Source organism: Elaeis guineensis, chromosome 3 (genome assembly GCF_000442705.2).
Source record: "Elaeis guineensis isolate ETL-2024a chromosome 3, EG11, whole genome shotgun sequence".
NCBI lineage: Eukaryota > Viridiplantae > Streptophyta > Magnoliopsida > Arecales > Arecaceae > Elaeis > Elaeis guineensis.
Genome location: NC_025995.2, coordinates 102,726,232 through 102,742,033, shown reverse-complemented (window position 1 = coordinate 102,742,033; position 15,802 = coordinate 102,726,232). Strand labels below are relative to the sequence as shown.

Here is a 15,802-nt window from a genome sequence, read left to right as displayed (position 1 = left end):
TGATTCCGGTATGTCAAACTCGGATGAATCATGATAATCATTATCGTACCCAATCTGCTCTTCAAGTTCATCTAAGAGAGCAGATATGCTTACTCCTGTACTCTCACCCACACATGGTGGATGCTCTCTTTGTACGTGATCCTCATTCTTCTTAGTTTTATTTTTTTCTTCTCTCACTCTTTCTCTTATAGCTATCCACTCTTTATTATATATTAAAAGCTCAACATCTGTATAACAGTTGTCATCAGTCTCTCCATCTTCACTGTCATTGAATGGGACATACTCTTCATCCCCAGAACATTCCTCATCAATCCGAATTAGCTCCTTAAGTCTTCTATCAAGTACATTTTTTTTTCCTTTCTTTACCACTGCTTGCTGACTTTGCTTAGTAATTGTTTTCTTCAATTTGCCTCTTGCTGGCGGCTATCCAATTCCTTTGCTTCTCATTAGTTCCAAGCCTTAGTTGTCCACAAATTGTTTAGTAACACTTCTAGTCCTACGTCTTCTTCTACTGATTGGTTTGTTGATTACTTCTTCATAGTCAACATAAACATAAAGGTACTCTCTTCTATCCAATGCAAGATTTATTATTTCTTGAAGCTAACCATCTTGATAAATAAGCCTCATTTCCTGATCATCATTTGGAACATACATCCTGCAAAATAATCTTACAACTTTATCCATACACAGGTTGTCCACCATATCTTATAACTTATCATAAGATAAGTTATTTGTGTCACAGATATCACAATATACCACATTTCCTCCAACATATTCAATGCATCTACCCTTCTTGACAAGTTCTCGCCATGTTATACAACAATGGTTAGACAATCCATTATGTGATATGTTAAAAAGATTATATTGAAATATCAGTAATAATAGCAAAAAAATTATGTCCAACAATAAGGAAGTAGTTACACAAAAGTCTGCTTTAAGAAGCAGCATACTATCATCTAGCACAAAGATCTACTGGCTGAAAAAAAAAATGCATTTCTATATTCCATGAATATTGAAGACAACAAGTTGGGACCGCATTCTACTAAATTCAAAAAGATTAAACAAAACTTTGGGATCATATGGGGATGATTTGGGACCCATTTCACTACAAACAGAAGCTTTAATAAAGCTTCAACAGCTTTAAAAAGCTTTGGAACCACTTAAATGGTGACAACTTGGGATCCATTTCACTACAAATAGAAGCTTTAATAAAGCTTCAACAGCTTCAAAATACTTTAATACCATTTGGGACCACATTCTATGCACATCAGAAAACTTCAACAGCTTTGGGATCACATACATACAACCAAAAAATTACTTTTTCAATCACTTGCTACTCAAAATCAAATCTTTCTTATTTTTTCTCGGGTTGAAGAAATTAGGATTTTTGAAAAAAATCTACACAAACACTAATAAGTAAAATCAAAATATAAGATAAAGAAATCATTTTGTGAAAATGGAGGACCGATCACTGCCTTCTTATCGATCGATAAAGCATCGCTCTCATCAGAGCCGTCGGTATCCAGTCGTTGAAAATGGAGGCAAAGAATGATCGATGAAAAAAAAAAGTCTTTTTCCACATCAGCCTCATTTACCCTCTCACGTGACCCTCACAAGACGTCATGTTCTCCATTCTTAATGGTACCTAGACGGCAGACATAACCAAGATCGAAATTGAACCATTCTAAAAGTTTAATGAACTGATTGCACTAAATTAAAGTTCAAGATAAAATTAAAAATCTTCAAATAGTTCAAAAATTTTTTCGTAACTATTCTTAAGATATATTTATTTTTATGTTTATTTTTATATTTTTGTAATTGAAATAAAATTAAATTTTGAATATCGATTGAGATTTTGGAGGTAGATCTACGTATGAAGAAAAAGAATTAAGAAATCAAAAAAAAATTATAAGATTTTCTTTTTAGATTTATGCATATATATTTAATTTATAGAATTTTTAAGTTCAAACATATTTACATTCCAGCCTGATCCAATAAGAAATCAAAATCTTACATGTAAAATCCAACTTTTATGTGAAAACATTAATTTAAATCTTTTTCTAATTATATAAATCGAGTTGGGTTATCAAATTTTTAGATTTGTTTATATCCTCACCTTGTATTATGGAGACTTAGCTATGGATCAGTGGGGCACAATAGTTATGATGGTATCTAAAGATTTCTCCATACCACCTCACTTTCCGTTACAATCTGTATACACGGTGATTGACTAAGTAACACACAGGGATGATGTCATTTTTGTCATCTTTGTAGATCACATCAATCTTTCTGATACCCTCAACAATGAATGAAGTGGTATTGGGAATAGCACTCCCTAAAAATATAACAAGATTTTTTTTCTTTTTTTCAATTAATAATATTTAAAAAATAAAATCTTTTGGACCATAATTGGTATTTCATTTGCATTGTTGTTGATCAAAGGGAAAAAAAAAAATCATGAAAAAAATTTATCAAGAAGCATCGTCATTAAGTGGATGTGTTGTTAACTTGAAATATGGTTTCATGGCCAACTATAAAAATAAATAATGATACTTTTTATATCTTTAAATGAGAAGATTGTATTAATATCCTTATATTTTATCGTATATTAATTTTTACTATATTAAATATAATCTATTTTTCTGAATTGATGCTCTTATATTTTATGTTAATGGGAGGATAATAATGCCAAGAAGAAAAAAATAAGAACTCCCTTGAATTTATTTGGTTTATAGAAAAAAGAGATAGAAAAAAGTCAATAAGAAAAGAAATAAATGTCTCATATTTGATTGAAGTTTTCAGAAAAAAAAAAGAAGATGAAAAATAACTTTCTTATGAAAATAAAATTTCTATATTTCAAAAAAAAATTTATATAGGATATAAAAAATAATTTTTTCATTGATTAAGAATCGAGGAAATATCTTTTTCAAAAATATCTAAAATAGAATAAGATATTTTTTTCAATTAAAAGCATAATGGGTAGTTTACTTATATATTTTTTTAAAAATAGATGCTTAATCAAATATAATTTATTTTAAAATATATCACTCTGTAATAATTAATTAAATATATAAAAATTATAATTTTAGATATCATATATCGATATATAAATTTTTTTTTTTTTTTTGGTTACATACATATAAGTTTTTTTTAAAAATAAATATTTCAGTGGAGGAAATTTTTTCCGACGAACCCAACCAGTCCCCTATCTTCCAAAGAAAGCGAACCGGGCTCAGATTTAACGATGGCCCTCCAAGATGCCTCCGCATTGCATGCACCAGGTGCAATTGGACCGCGTCAAATCCCACGGTAGATAACACGCCACGCTATTCTTGTATTTCACCAATTCCGATTGCGCGCTATCCACCGTGCATATGCTCCGGATTTGCCCAGGTTCAGGTGGATGCAATAATTTCTCCTCCAAGGCAGAGAAGAGAAATTGGGCTTGGCTGATGACCCTTGCTCCAACTATAGCAACGATAAAGGAAAATCGTTTGACGCCGCGGTTAACTGCACTCCCGCACCGCAGTCCCTCCTCCGTCGGTCACCAGCCATGAATTCCGCTCCCTCGAAACTCTATACCGGTGAGTCCTCTTCCGCCTCTCCCTTCCTTTCTATCTGTCTCTCTCTAATCCCTCTGCCCCTTTACAAAACCACAGACGATGTCAGCCTGGTCGTCGTCCTCCTCGACGCCAACCCCTTCTTCTGGGCCGGCGGCGGCGGCACCTCGCCCCACCATCCCGCCGCCACCCTCCCTTTTGCCAAATTCCTCAATCATGTGAGCTCCTTTTTCTTCCCAAATCCTTGTAATCTAATCGAAACCTCAAAACCCCAAAACCTAACCCTAAGATTCGATCCTTTTTAGGTTATTCCATTCTTGAACTCCGTTCTCCTCCTCAACCAACTCAACCAAGTGGTCCTCATCGCCACCGGCGTCAATTCCTGCGGCTATATCTACGACTCGGCGGGCGGAGGGTCACATGGTGGGAACGTGCCCGCCGTGTGCTCCGAGATCCTTCGCAAGGTGGAGGAGTTCGTGGCCAAGGATCGGCGGCTTGGGAAGGGGCCTGATAGGGTGGTCGCTGGTGGCGTCTCTTCTCTCCTCTCGGGATCGCTATCCCTAGCTCTATGCTGTATCCTTGATGGTTCTCTACTTTGAAAATCACGTCTTTTTGCATGAAGTTTGGGATTTAGGAAATTTTGTTGGTTCCTAACGCGGGAATTAGATATTCAGAGGGTTTTCCGATCTGGAGCACTCCATCCACAGCCACGAGTAAGTATCCCGTTTATTTGTCGAGCTATTAATACTTGTGCTTGTTGTTATTTTGTTGTAATTTGTCTCCTTTTCTGCTCATAAGTTAGTTCATTGTTGAAAAGATAAAAATTCTAAGCTGAAGAATAACTTATGATGACGATGTTTGGAAGTTGTATGTTTGCTCGAAATTTGATGGAATAATTGAGGTTGGGGTTGAAAATGGTACAGGTTCAGGCTGAACACCTCGTGCTTAATGTAATTAGGTGGTCAATATCCTTGAGAGTGAAAGTACTATATTTCATGATCATGAGTTTTGATTAATATGAGATGCTTCTGTCAGCACTCTTGGTTGTGGCGTGGAATAGCCCATAACACAGGTTCAACTGAGGTAGGGTCGCCTGACTTTGTTTGGAAACAAGAGCTAGGGTGAGGGTTTTACACTCATAACTGAAGTTTATTTAGGAATCACCTATTCATTGACAATATTGTTTTACACACTTGTGTATCTAAAGGGCCATATTATATTCTTCACATGTGGGAGTCCATTTGAAATTCAAACAGTGAAATAGTTCTTATGCCAACAAGCAAAATGGAAACTCTAACTTGACGAGCATAGTATTAAGAGTAGGAAGTAGACCTTTAGTTGTTCATTATGTTGAGGGTGCTATAGATGTCATAATCTTGGCATGGTACCTTTGAGGCATATATGTGTGAAAATCCAGTCAAAATATATCCATTATTTTGATCACAATGGAATCTTGATTTTCTAATTTAGCCAGTACTAAAGTTTGTAGTACATCATAGGACCGTGGCTGGAAAAACATGTGTTGGTCTCAGTTAGCCTGCTAAACTGTACATCGACTTGGTGACTCATGTGAAATCAATGTGATGGCTCATGTGTTATGTATATTTGGATGACTGATGTAAATATAAAGTAAAAGCATAGAATAATTTATTTCAATATTGTAATGACTGATGATGCATTCTTTAATTATAGGTGACAATTTAACTACTATGATTTTAGAGGATGTGCTTTTGAACTGCCTACAATATTTTTATTTTTTTTCTTGTTAATCACCAAAGATATCATTTGACAAATTGAAAGATTTATAACAAAACCTTGTCATGTATCCTGGACATGCCAAAAATAATGGGGAACAAATTAAAAAAAAAAAAAGTTATTTAACTTCATAGTCACAACAGAGCCATATCCTGTGGGCAGAGTATAACATTTTTTTTTTTTTTTGATGAGAAGGGAGGATTGTGACCACTTGTTTATTAATAAAGCATTTTTATATACAAGAGGTTACTAAGTTAAGGAAGGGGAGAGGAAGAGAAACAAGCAGGAGCCAAGACACAGCTATAAAACCGTTGCCAAGATGGCACAGTTTCATGTATGACCCTTTGCATCTATTTCATCTCAAGATGTGAAAAAAATAGAGGAGAGAGTTTAGCTGCGATTCCAACTGCTTTGTATCTCTCTATTGTGCGTCACTGTTGTCATCTCCTTTGAGAATTATCAAGCATTCTTGTACTGGATTTTTATATTTTCCTTGGTGACATGAAGTCCATCTGCTAAGAAGGAAGAGGCAACTCTGCCCTACTTTCTCTGACGATGATGCTTCGAAGTGAAAAACACAGTTGTTTCTTTCTTTCCATTTACTCCAACATAGTGTAGAGATAGGGCAATCCCATGCAAGTTTCTTTCTATTTTCTTTAATGTTTTGTCTCCTGGCCATCTAGCAAGCATATACATCAACTTCAGTGACTTGCAGATAGTAACATTTTGAATACATGACATGCACCATTGTTGTAATTTAGTGATCAAATCACTAGATGGTACATCGGTTATTTTTAAAGACTAAGAAAATTCCAATACAAACGCATCCTAAGAACCACCTTATCATTTGAGTTATAAATATACCGAGTTACCGGTTACCTATGTGAAGAAAAGCTATTAAAGAATTTAGCTTGACAAACATTTTACATTTATATGAAAATGCTGTAAGTGAAGAGCATACATGCTTGGCTTGGTAAACTAGTGAACTCATAATGACTTGCTTGTGTCAGAAAAAAAAAAAAGCTTCAACCTTGACCAAGTTAGAAGTATCATTTACCTAAGAAGGAAACATGGCTTGGATAAGCCTCTTGATTTGCTGAATCATTCAATTTTTGGCAGACCTGAGTAGATCCAACTTTGCATTGTATTTCTTTTTCCGAGCCCAGTTGAGTCACATGTAACTTTGATACCCTAACCTGGAATATAGTTACATGAGAATCATTAGTTAGGCATTACTAAAGGCTGAAGGAGCAAACTTCAATGCTGAAACTAATGATGTTAGTGTTTTCCTCATTAAGATGTATCTTAATGTGGCTATTCTACCTTTGTCTTACATGAACTTAATTTTAGTATACCGTGTCCAATTATGTGCAAGTTTTAGTGGTTTTACAATTGAACATCTGCTTCTTTATACTCTTTTTGGGTAAAACTTTTCTGGCCCCCCTTCATATGCCAGTAAAATTACCTAAAAGAATGTTGTTGACTTGCAAGATGTACAATTTTGTGGTCGGTGAAACATTAAACTAACATCCCAAGACAGATTTTATGTCTGCAGGGTTCTCCAGATGGACCAGAACAGTATGTTTCCTTTGCAATTTGATTCCTTCATATGTAACTTCATATACTTGGCTTGAAGTCTGAAACAGTGAGTGGGCAGATATGTTGCAGTAATGAATGCAATATTCTCAGCACAACGTTCCATGGTATCCTTTGCAAAAATCTGAATTTATTATTTATTCTCATTTAAGTCTTTGATGTTTTTTGCCTTCTTAAAATGCCAAAATGATTTAAGTAAATATCTCAGTACCCTTGAGCACTTTACGAATCATACAGGGTTTATTTGGAACTGTACCTCTCCCACATATGGGATATATCTTAATGATGATAAAGATCTGTCCTTTAAGGTTTGTTTGTTTCAGTAATTTCTTGAGGTAAACCGTCGTTAAATATTTCCTTAATTGTAATTGTGAATCACCCCGTACACAAACATATAATTTTTTTCCCGGAGAGGTGGAGGTGAGAGGAATTTTCATGATAAACTCTTATAATAGAACATCGACTGGTGCAGTGTAAGTATAATATTAGAACTTGGAGTTTTGAAGTGACAAAGAATTTAGCTCATAAACTCCTGAGAAGCATCTTGGATGAGTTTTCAGACTTACATCCTTTTAAATACTTCTTTTGTGTTACCCCCTTTTTTTATTTTGTTGTTATGATCGCAAACCCCAGAACCCCCCCTCCTACACGCTTTGCATTTATTATGGGATATATTTCATTCATCTTAATTATGAAAAAAAATATGATCATCTCAGGTTCCTATTGATTCGTGTGTTATAGGGGTTCAGCACTCTGCCTTCTTGCAACAGGTGATGTGTAGATTTTGAATTACCTCTAGTTTTAAACTCTGATGTTTCTTTAGCGGAGTTTCTCTTTTTCCACCTTTATTTTTCAGCATCAATTATTAAAATGAATCCATTTTTCAGGCTTCGTATATTACTGGGGGGGTTTATCTGAAGCCCCAACACCTGGATGGCTTATTTCAATACCTTGCAGTAAGTTCTTATTTTCTTCTTTTTCTTGATTTGACCTGATACTAAAATTGTTTTTATCATGAAGATGATCCTGCCCCTTGTTTAGTAGATAATTGATATGCCTAATTTCTGGGCTTGATGTTCATTAATTGGAAGATATTTTGTTTCTCTTGACTTTCATATATTGGCATGCTATTACTGGTTTGCAGATAAAAATTACAGGCCTGAAACAATATTAACTATCTATTATTTTGACTATGGCAGCAATATAACTCATTTTTATAACATCACGATAAAGTTGATCAAATGCAATATCTTTTAGCTATCTGCGACTCACAAGGCTGACTAGACATGGTCTCAAGATATGTGTTGAAATAGAGAAGATAGCTACTCTATAACTTCAGGAGAAAAGAAAGTAGATAAATGCGGTTGATGACATTAATTTTGAACTAATTATTGGCCATCCCACTTGACCTAATTTACTTCTATCAGTTCAATTCTATGCAACTACATAATAATTAGTATTACCCTAGTTCCTGTAAATATTAAATTGGTCTAAAAGGAGAAGTTTAAGTGAAAATGAACTATGCACTAGTTTAGATTTTGATGCACCTTCCCATTGCAAAATATGTGTTTAAAACTAGAACATCTGATAAGTGATCAGGTGTTTCTTGAATATCTTTTATTGAGCAATAAAGAGCTGTGTGCAACCACCAGTGTTTCTCTCTCCCAAGAGCAAGTTGGTTGGGAATCCCATGCCCCGAAAACCTAAGGGTTCCTCCGCAAGGTTCATCAACAGAGGGTGAGTCAGAGCCAGGTGGTTCTTGAATATCATTTATGAGAAGCTATGGAAGAAGGAGATAAGGCTGAAGGCATTGTAGGAACTGTTAGTTTGCAAAGCTTATTCTGTATGAACATCAAAACACCATCAATGGTTGGTAAAGCATGGGCCTATTCAAAACCATTACCATAGCTCAATCCTACTGTAGATTGGTCTTGTTTGTAACTGGAACAGCAAAAGGCATGGCATAGACATGGTACGCATGACATGCACCAGACATGGCACAGCAAAGCTGGTGCAGATGTCTAAACATATCTTTTACAGTGTCCGCCACAGTATTTTTTATCAACAGCTTCCCAAATCACAGAGCCCTCGGGCTGAAGTATGGCAGAAATAACTGTCACGAAGTGGATCACGGAGCGTAATCAATATATTCCCTACATACTCTTAGTTTTCTTAGTTCCCCAAATTTTAGGAAGCATCCGGCTCAGTCTCCTCAGGGTGTGGACCAGGTTCAGAGATTTCCAGAAGAACATTCAAGATATTTAGCTAGGATTCTTTTTACCTTGATATCCTTTGAAGTTTTGACTACGAAAACTTTCAGGCTTGAAGGGTCACAGAACTAATTTTGCATGATTATTCTATAGCTTTAGGTAACAATTATTCTGACTTGGTTTCTATGTGTTTTCAGGATTCGATAAAGGTCATTTTCTTCTTTCTTTTGAATAGACCAATTAACCAGTTAAAGCAACAAAAAACATCATGTAGTTTCTTTTCTTTTTTCCTTTTTCCTTTTGCTGTTTTTCTCATGTGCTTCGTACCGTAGCAATTATATTTTAAATTTATTCATATTCACCTGATTTTCCATATTCAATTTTTCTATATGATATCTAAAAAAGAACGAAGGTAAAATGAAAATGAAAAAAAAAAAAAAAAAAGCCAACCAGTTGGGAATATGCCATGCTTCTTGACCTGGGAGTCTGGGACTCTCTCTTCCTGTGAGATAAAGTTATGTTTCTACTGGGCACTTGCTGCAAAGTGCTTATAGTTTTAAGTTTGTGCTTTTGTCATTCATTTAGTTAGCACAAGGATAAACATATACAGCAAGCTTTGTCTGATGAACTAGGGGTTGATTATAGGTAGCCACTGTGCCATTTTTCCTAACCCATGGCCATTTACTTGAAAAGTTAATCTGGGATATAAAACAATTTTTCTACTGTTTTTCCTTTTATAAACAGCAGTTATGTAACCCATTTTTATAAAACAATATTTCATTTTAAAATAATCAGTAGCCACCTCCATATGTATTCTATTCTGTTGTATCCGTAGCGATTTGAGTAATAGTGATTTAGTATGCAAAATCTCATTTTACTGTTCATGAGTTTTGTATTTTATGACCTTTTGTGAAAATATACAGGCGGTATTTGCAACTGATTTGCAATCACGCAACTTTTTACAACTTCCCAAGCCTGCAGGAGTGGACTTCCGTGCCTCGTATTCTCTTCTCCACTTTTTTATTCATCTACATCTCATTTTGCTTACTGCTTTTCCATGCATATACATTGTAATTCATACTTTTTTTGGGACTTTGGTGTTTGATGGGAAAAAGATGGGAGTTTGTTCTAGAACTATGTTCATGCATAGTAGAGAAAAGAGAAAATAAATTAAAATAAATAATCACATTTATATTGTTTTTGATTTCTCCACATCCACAGAGGAAGATGGGTGCCTTAACCTTTTCTCCAGCAGTATTGTTAGGATAAGAAGCTACATTTGTATTGGTATTTTTTATCAATGAATTAACACAAACCACTCACCAAACTCTAATTGTTTTTTTTTTCCTGATGAAGTTGGCTGTTCTTATGTCAATTACGATGCATATTTGCAATGATTTGTGAACCTTTTCTTATAATTGTCTGTATTTTTGAATTTCTAATGCATTTATCTAAGGTTTGTGGTTCTTGCAGTTGCTTCTGCCACAAAAAGACCATTGACATGGGGTATGTGTGTTCGGTTTGTTTGTCAATATTCTGCAAACATCACAAGAAGTGTTCTACCTGTGGGTGAGTGGGAACTTCCATGAAGCCATTAAAATTTCAAAATCCATCCTTAACCTACCCTAGTTTATTCTTTTCACGTTGCATTAGATTTTGGAGTTGTAATTTCTGGCTATCGTGTTTGTTATTCTATGCCTGTGTTTCCAGGTTCTGTTATGCATAGCTGAATTGTAGAATCACGACATTATGTTGAAACAGCTTTCCTTTGGCTTATATCATGATGGCAATATAGGCTGGATATGACACATTCTTGCGACTTTTGGGCTGTCTAAAGAATTAGAGGGTATTGATAATTTATGCAACATGCAATACAATACATTGGAATCATCACATTCTCCATTTGCTAATCTTGTATAGTTACCTTTTCTTTATTGTGATTGTCTCCTAGTTTGGCTATCATTTTAGTTTGGTTGTGAAATCTGCTATCCTGGATGTATAATGCATATTTCTGTACACTGAAATTGTCCAACCTGAAGTTACATGCTATAGACACATGAGATAATTGCTAGTTATGTTTGGCAAATGTCTAATGTGGCTTTCATGACCTTCATAGTGACACAGTGTGAGGACCCATCTGAGCATGTAATTAGTCCTGCATTGATTGTGTGCTGAGAAAATCTTGGGTACTTAAGTAAGGCCAAGACTAGCCTTTTTGGGTGAGGTCTTGGATTGTTACCAAAAGAAATTAGAGTAGACCCTACTTGTAGCCCATGTGGACTAGAGGACATTGTAGGGCATGCCCTTTTGATGCTGACTACTAGCCATTTGTAGTGTTTTGTTATTCTAGCTTGACCCTTAGCCTCACTAGGATGGAGGGCTTAAATAAGGGGAGTTTGTGAGGACCCATGTGAGTGTTTGTAGTCTCACATCAATTGTAGGCTTCGAGGATCTTGAGTACTTAACTGAGGCCAAGGACCCCAAATAGTAATGTCTGGCTACCCTTTTTGGGTACGATCCTGGATTATTGCAACAAATGTAATGAGTTGACCTATATATATCATATCATAATTATAATCATCTGAACTTTTCCCAACCATTTGGAGTTGGCTTTATGGATCCAACCTATACATAGGAAAATATAAATGTATGTAGATATGTGCGCATGCGTAAAAAAAGATGAAAAAAAGAACCAATCTGCTGAGGCGCTAGGTGCTTTCAAGCATCATGTTAGTAGATGTACTTTGGAGACTAAGTGGACTTTTGGATTTTAGTAATGTTTTGGTATAAAGAATTTATAAAACTTTAAGCTTTGAGAAATACCTTAGCATTTGGATATCTAAGCTGGACAGTCTTTTCCACAAGCTATTATTTCCTTTCTGAGTAACTTTTCTATGTTCTGACTGAACTTTTGTACTTCCACGGATGCCATTTTTTGAAAATCCAATTTCAAACCTGATTATTGTTTTAACCATAAGACAATAATTTTTAAAATTAGTCCCAGGATTTTGTGTTTGATAGCCGAAACCATATAGCCTTTTCCAAAATCATGGATTCCCTTATAGGTGACACTCCTGTTTAAGATATATTTCCATTTTTTGAATCTCTTGATCTGTTTCAAGTTTATGCATGGTTTTGAATTCCGAAATTATTTACAAATTTATGCTTTCCTTGTAGGTAACTTCTCTATGCTTTTTGAGTCCAAGTTTCTAAGATTTGTCTTGCATTTCCAGGAATCTTAGTCACTTTCTGAAACTTTTAAGTTTCTTTGAAGTCTGGACTGTAATCAACTATGTTTTCAGACCTTTTCATATTTTAAAGATTTTGGCTTGTTCTATGGTCCTTTGCTCCGTTGGATACATGTAGCATTTATGTGAAATCATGAAATTATAGGTGCCTTCTAATTGATATTTTTGAACTCATACTTGGCTTGATTCTACCCTCATTGGAACCTCTTCTACTTGCCTCTTTCTATTGAAGCTTTCTAGTAAATGTTTCATTTGATGTTTATGAGAATATTTGTCAAATATAAAACAAAATGCCATAATTGAAGGTCATTGGTGGACCCCTAGTCAGGTAGCATATGAGTGGCTTCACTTGATTTGTCAAAGAGGAACCTTTGGTTGTGTGGTATCTGCAGCCTCACTTGCATTTCCAATGAGTATGGACCCCAACCAGGCAGTATATGATGAGTGGCCTCACTCGATATTGATGAGAATCCTCTATCTAAGTGTTATGTTGACCCTTTCCCTTACATAGTCATTTGGACTTAAATGGGGTGAGTTAGGACACATGCATGCATGTGTTTAGTCCCACATAGATTGTGTGCTGGGAAGATATTGGGTGCTTAAACAGGGCTAAGGACCCCAAGATATAACTTCTGGCTGGCCTTCTTTGGTGAGGTTGTGGATCATTACATATAGGACCTACTGAGATTCCAGTTGTGAGGCCACTTCAGGTTCTCATGTTCTTCTAATGCTTCCTATGTCTCATTCAGCTAATTATTTCTTTTTTGTTTATGTAATGGTCTGCATATTATTACGAAGCACTTAGCTTTCATGATGTAGGAAACTTCATGGCAGACAATTGTAACTATACATCCTTTTATATTAGTTTCTTAAATTTTGCAAACTATCCAAGAACTTGTCGATCAATATTACAGAAGTTCAGATTTCTTTTCTTTGTTATTTTCTCTTTTTCTTCAAACAGAAGTGCACAATTTTTAAATGTCTGTTTTGGTTGTAATGTGATTGCATGTATCTGGTGTATAGGAATTTTACTAAAAACATATTTTAATTTTAATATGGTGTTAAATCTATTTTCTGGCTTGTCTTTTATTCTAGTTTTTGTTCTACTATCGACATTTTATGTTACTTTTAATACTTTTTGATGTTTTGTAAAACATTTTGATGCCTAATGAAACTGTCAATAATACAGTATCATCCAAAATGATATTCTCTTTTTCAATTATTGATATGATTTTTTTTCCTAACTTTATGTTTTTTCACAGTCGAAACTTCTGACTTGAACCCTGTTTGTTGAAACTAATGAAGCTACTAAAACTGATGCTTATTTTGTCTGGCCAAAAGCAATTTTAATCTGCTTGAACCTGGCTAACAAGCCTAGAGCAATGTGAGCTATTACAAAGTGTTCAGTCTACTTAGAATCTGATTCAATATTATAATCTAGTTGAACTCTGCCATACTGACTGAAGACTCAAAGACACAACAACGCAATGAGTAAATTCTTCAGCACTTGAAGACTCCCTAGAGTTTATCCGTTGCAAAATAAAGCTCAACCAAAATACTATATTTTTTGCTCAGCATATCTTAACAGGTATTGTTAATATCAAGTAATACGTTAATAGTTGCTTTCTCACTAGTGCAATGTAATAACAAAAGTATATCCTGCTTTAAACAATCATTAGTATGTTGGTGATTCTAGAAGTAATGAAGTTGTTTGAAACTTGTTGTCTACGTAAATGAACAATTTGTGCTGGATTTATACAGCATGTCTTAATGTCTTACTGTTAAACACACCTTATATCCTGTTTCTGTGACTTGTTCTGTTTATTTTTCAACCTTTCTAGATAGGGTGAGTTTGTGAAAACATTGGCTACAAAATTGATCACACTAAATCAAGGGTCGTCACATGATACCCTTTCATTTTTGTGAGGTGGATCACCAATACTGTCAGAGCTGTTTTAACCTATATTTATTTCTTACTCAGTATAATTAATAAGATATAGTTAATTTGATCTTTTATCACTTGGTGGTATTTCCTTTTGGTCTTTACCTCCCTTATGTATGATGTGGTATCGTACACATTGATACAACTAACTATTTCAGATCTGTTGGCATGATGCAGGTCAGAGTTCAATCAATCCCCTCCTGATGCCAATGCAACATCAGATAGAAAGAGAAAAGTTTCAGAGGTCTAACCACAGCCATCAGGCCTAACTTCTGCCTTCCATTATGGGTGTCACTCACCTGAGTTTATTCCCATGTTCGGGACATTATTATCCCCTTCCTTGAGGCTATCTGTACCGTTTCTTGGACATCCATCTTGATGACTTCTGACAAATCACAAAAACTTTATTTTCAATCAGCATTATTTTCCCCTCCTAATGACTTTAGTGATACACCGTTTTTTTTTTTTTTTTTGGTACAAGCGAGTGATATACAGGTTCCACTGCTGGTATATGAGCTTCATTTAATGGTGCATCCAGAAATTGGAACTGGTTTTTGAAATTTTTATATTTAAGTAGGATAGCTGCATATAAAAAATTGGGGAATGTGGGCTTTACAAAAGACCTCAAAGCATGGCTACTTAGTGGGGAAGGGTATGGAGGGGGTGGTGTCAGCCTCAAGACGGCGGTTCAGTGCTGCACCGTGGAGTTTTTGCCAGGGTGATGGCAGTGCTGCAGGGGCTTCGGGCCCATCCGGTGCAAGGCCCGTTGTGTTGTAAGCGGCCCATATTCCTTAAGGGGTTGGCTTCTAATGTTGCTTTACTATCTCTAGGGAAATTCTTTGTACACTGTCCATGGTGTAGAAAATTTAATGTGAAGCATCCGTTTTGATTTATTGCATCATGTAGCATCATTTTTTAATATGTATTTAATTTCTGTAATTTTATTTTTTCATTTAAAATTTTGAATGATAAAATTGTTTCATTTTTTTCAAAAAAATTATGATATTTTGTGTAAATATTATGATATCGTGCATTGAAATTATAATTTTTTATATAGAATGTCATAATTTTTTTTATAGAATATTATAATTTGTTCAATAATAAAAATATATTTTTTAATTTTTTTTATAATATCTTATAAAAAAATTATGACATTCTGTGCAGAAAGTTATAATTTCAATGTAGGATGTTATAATATCTGTATAAGATGTTATAATTTTTTTTAGAGGAAAAAATATTTTTATCATTAAAAAATTTAAACGAAAAAATAGAATTAAGGGTATTAAATATATATTAAAAAATGATGACTATGTAGCTCAATCGGATGAGACGGTGTATTTCATATCAGATTTTTTACATTGCATGTTGTGTACAAAAAATTTCTCATTGTTTCTATATGGGGCTGTTCATGTGGCTCTTACGTCGTGCCTGATCAGCACAGTATCTTTTAAGTTTGTTGTTATTGTGATGGTAGTGGTGGGTTTTATTTTG

General features: G+C 34.8%; 1 protein-coding gene across 1 annotated transcript; it reads left to right on the top strand.

Moving 5' to 3' along the window:
• Positions 1–3,337: 3,337 nt before the first annotated feature.
• LOC105041337 (general transcription and DNA repair factor IIH subunit TFB4) lies at positions 3,338–14,748 on the top strand. Its single transcript, XM_029263474.2, is given in 12 exon segments — positions 3,338–3,519; positions 3,522–3,584; positions 3,660–3,778; positions 3,866–4,133; positions 4,227–4,273; positions 6,856–6,893; positions 6,973–7,018; positions 7,628–7,681; positions 7,799–7,867; positions 10,045–10,121; positions 10,595–10,690; positions 14,489–14,748. Coding segments are annotated over 12 exon segments (1,095 nt in total). The 5' UTR covers positions 3,338–3,374; the 3' UTR covers positions 14,562–14,748.
• The last annotated feature ends 1,054 nt before the right edge of the window (positions 14,749–15,802 follow it).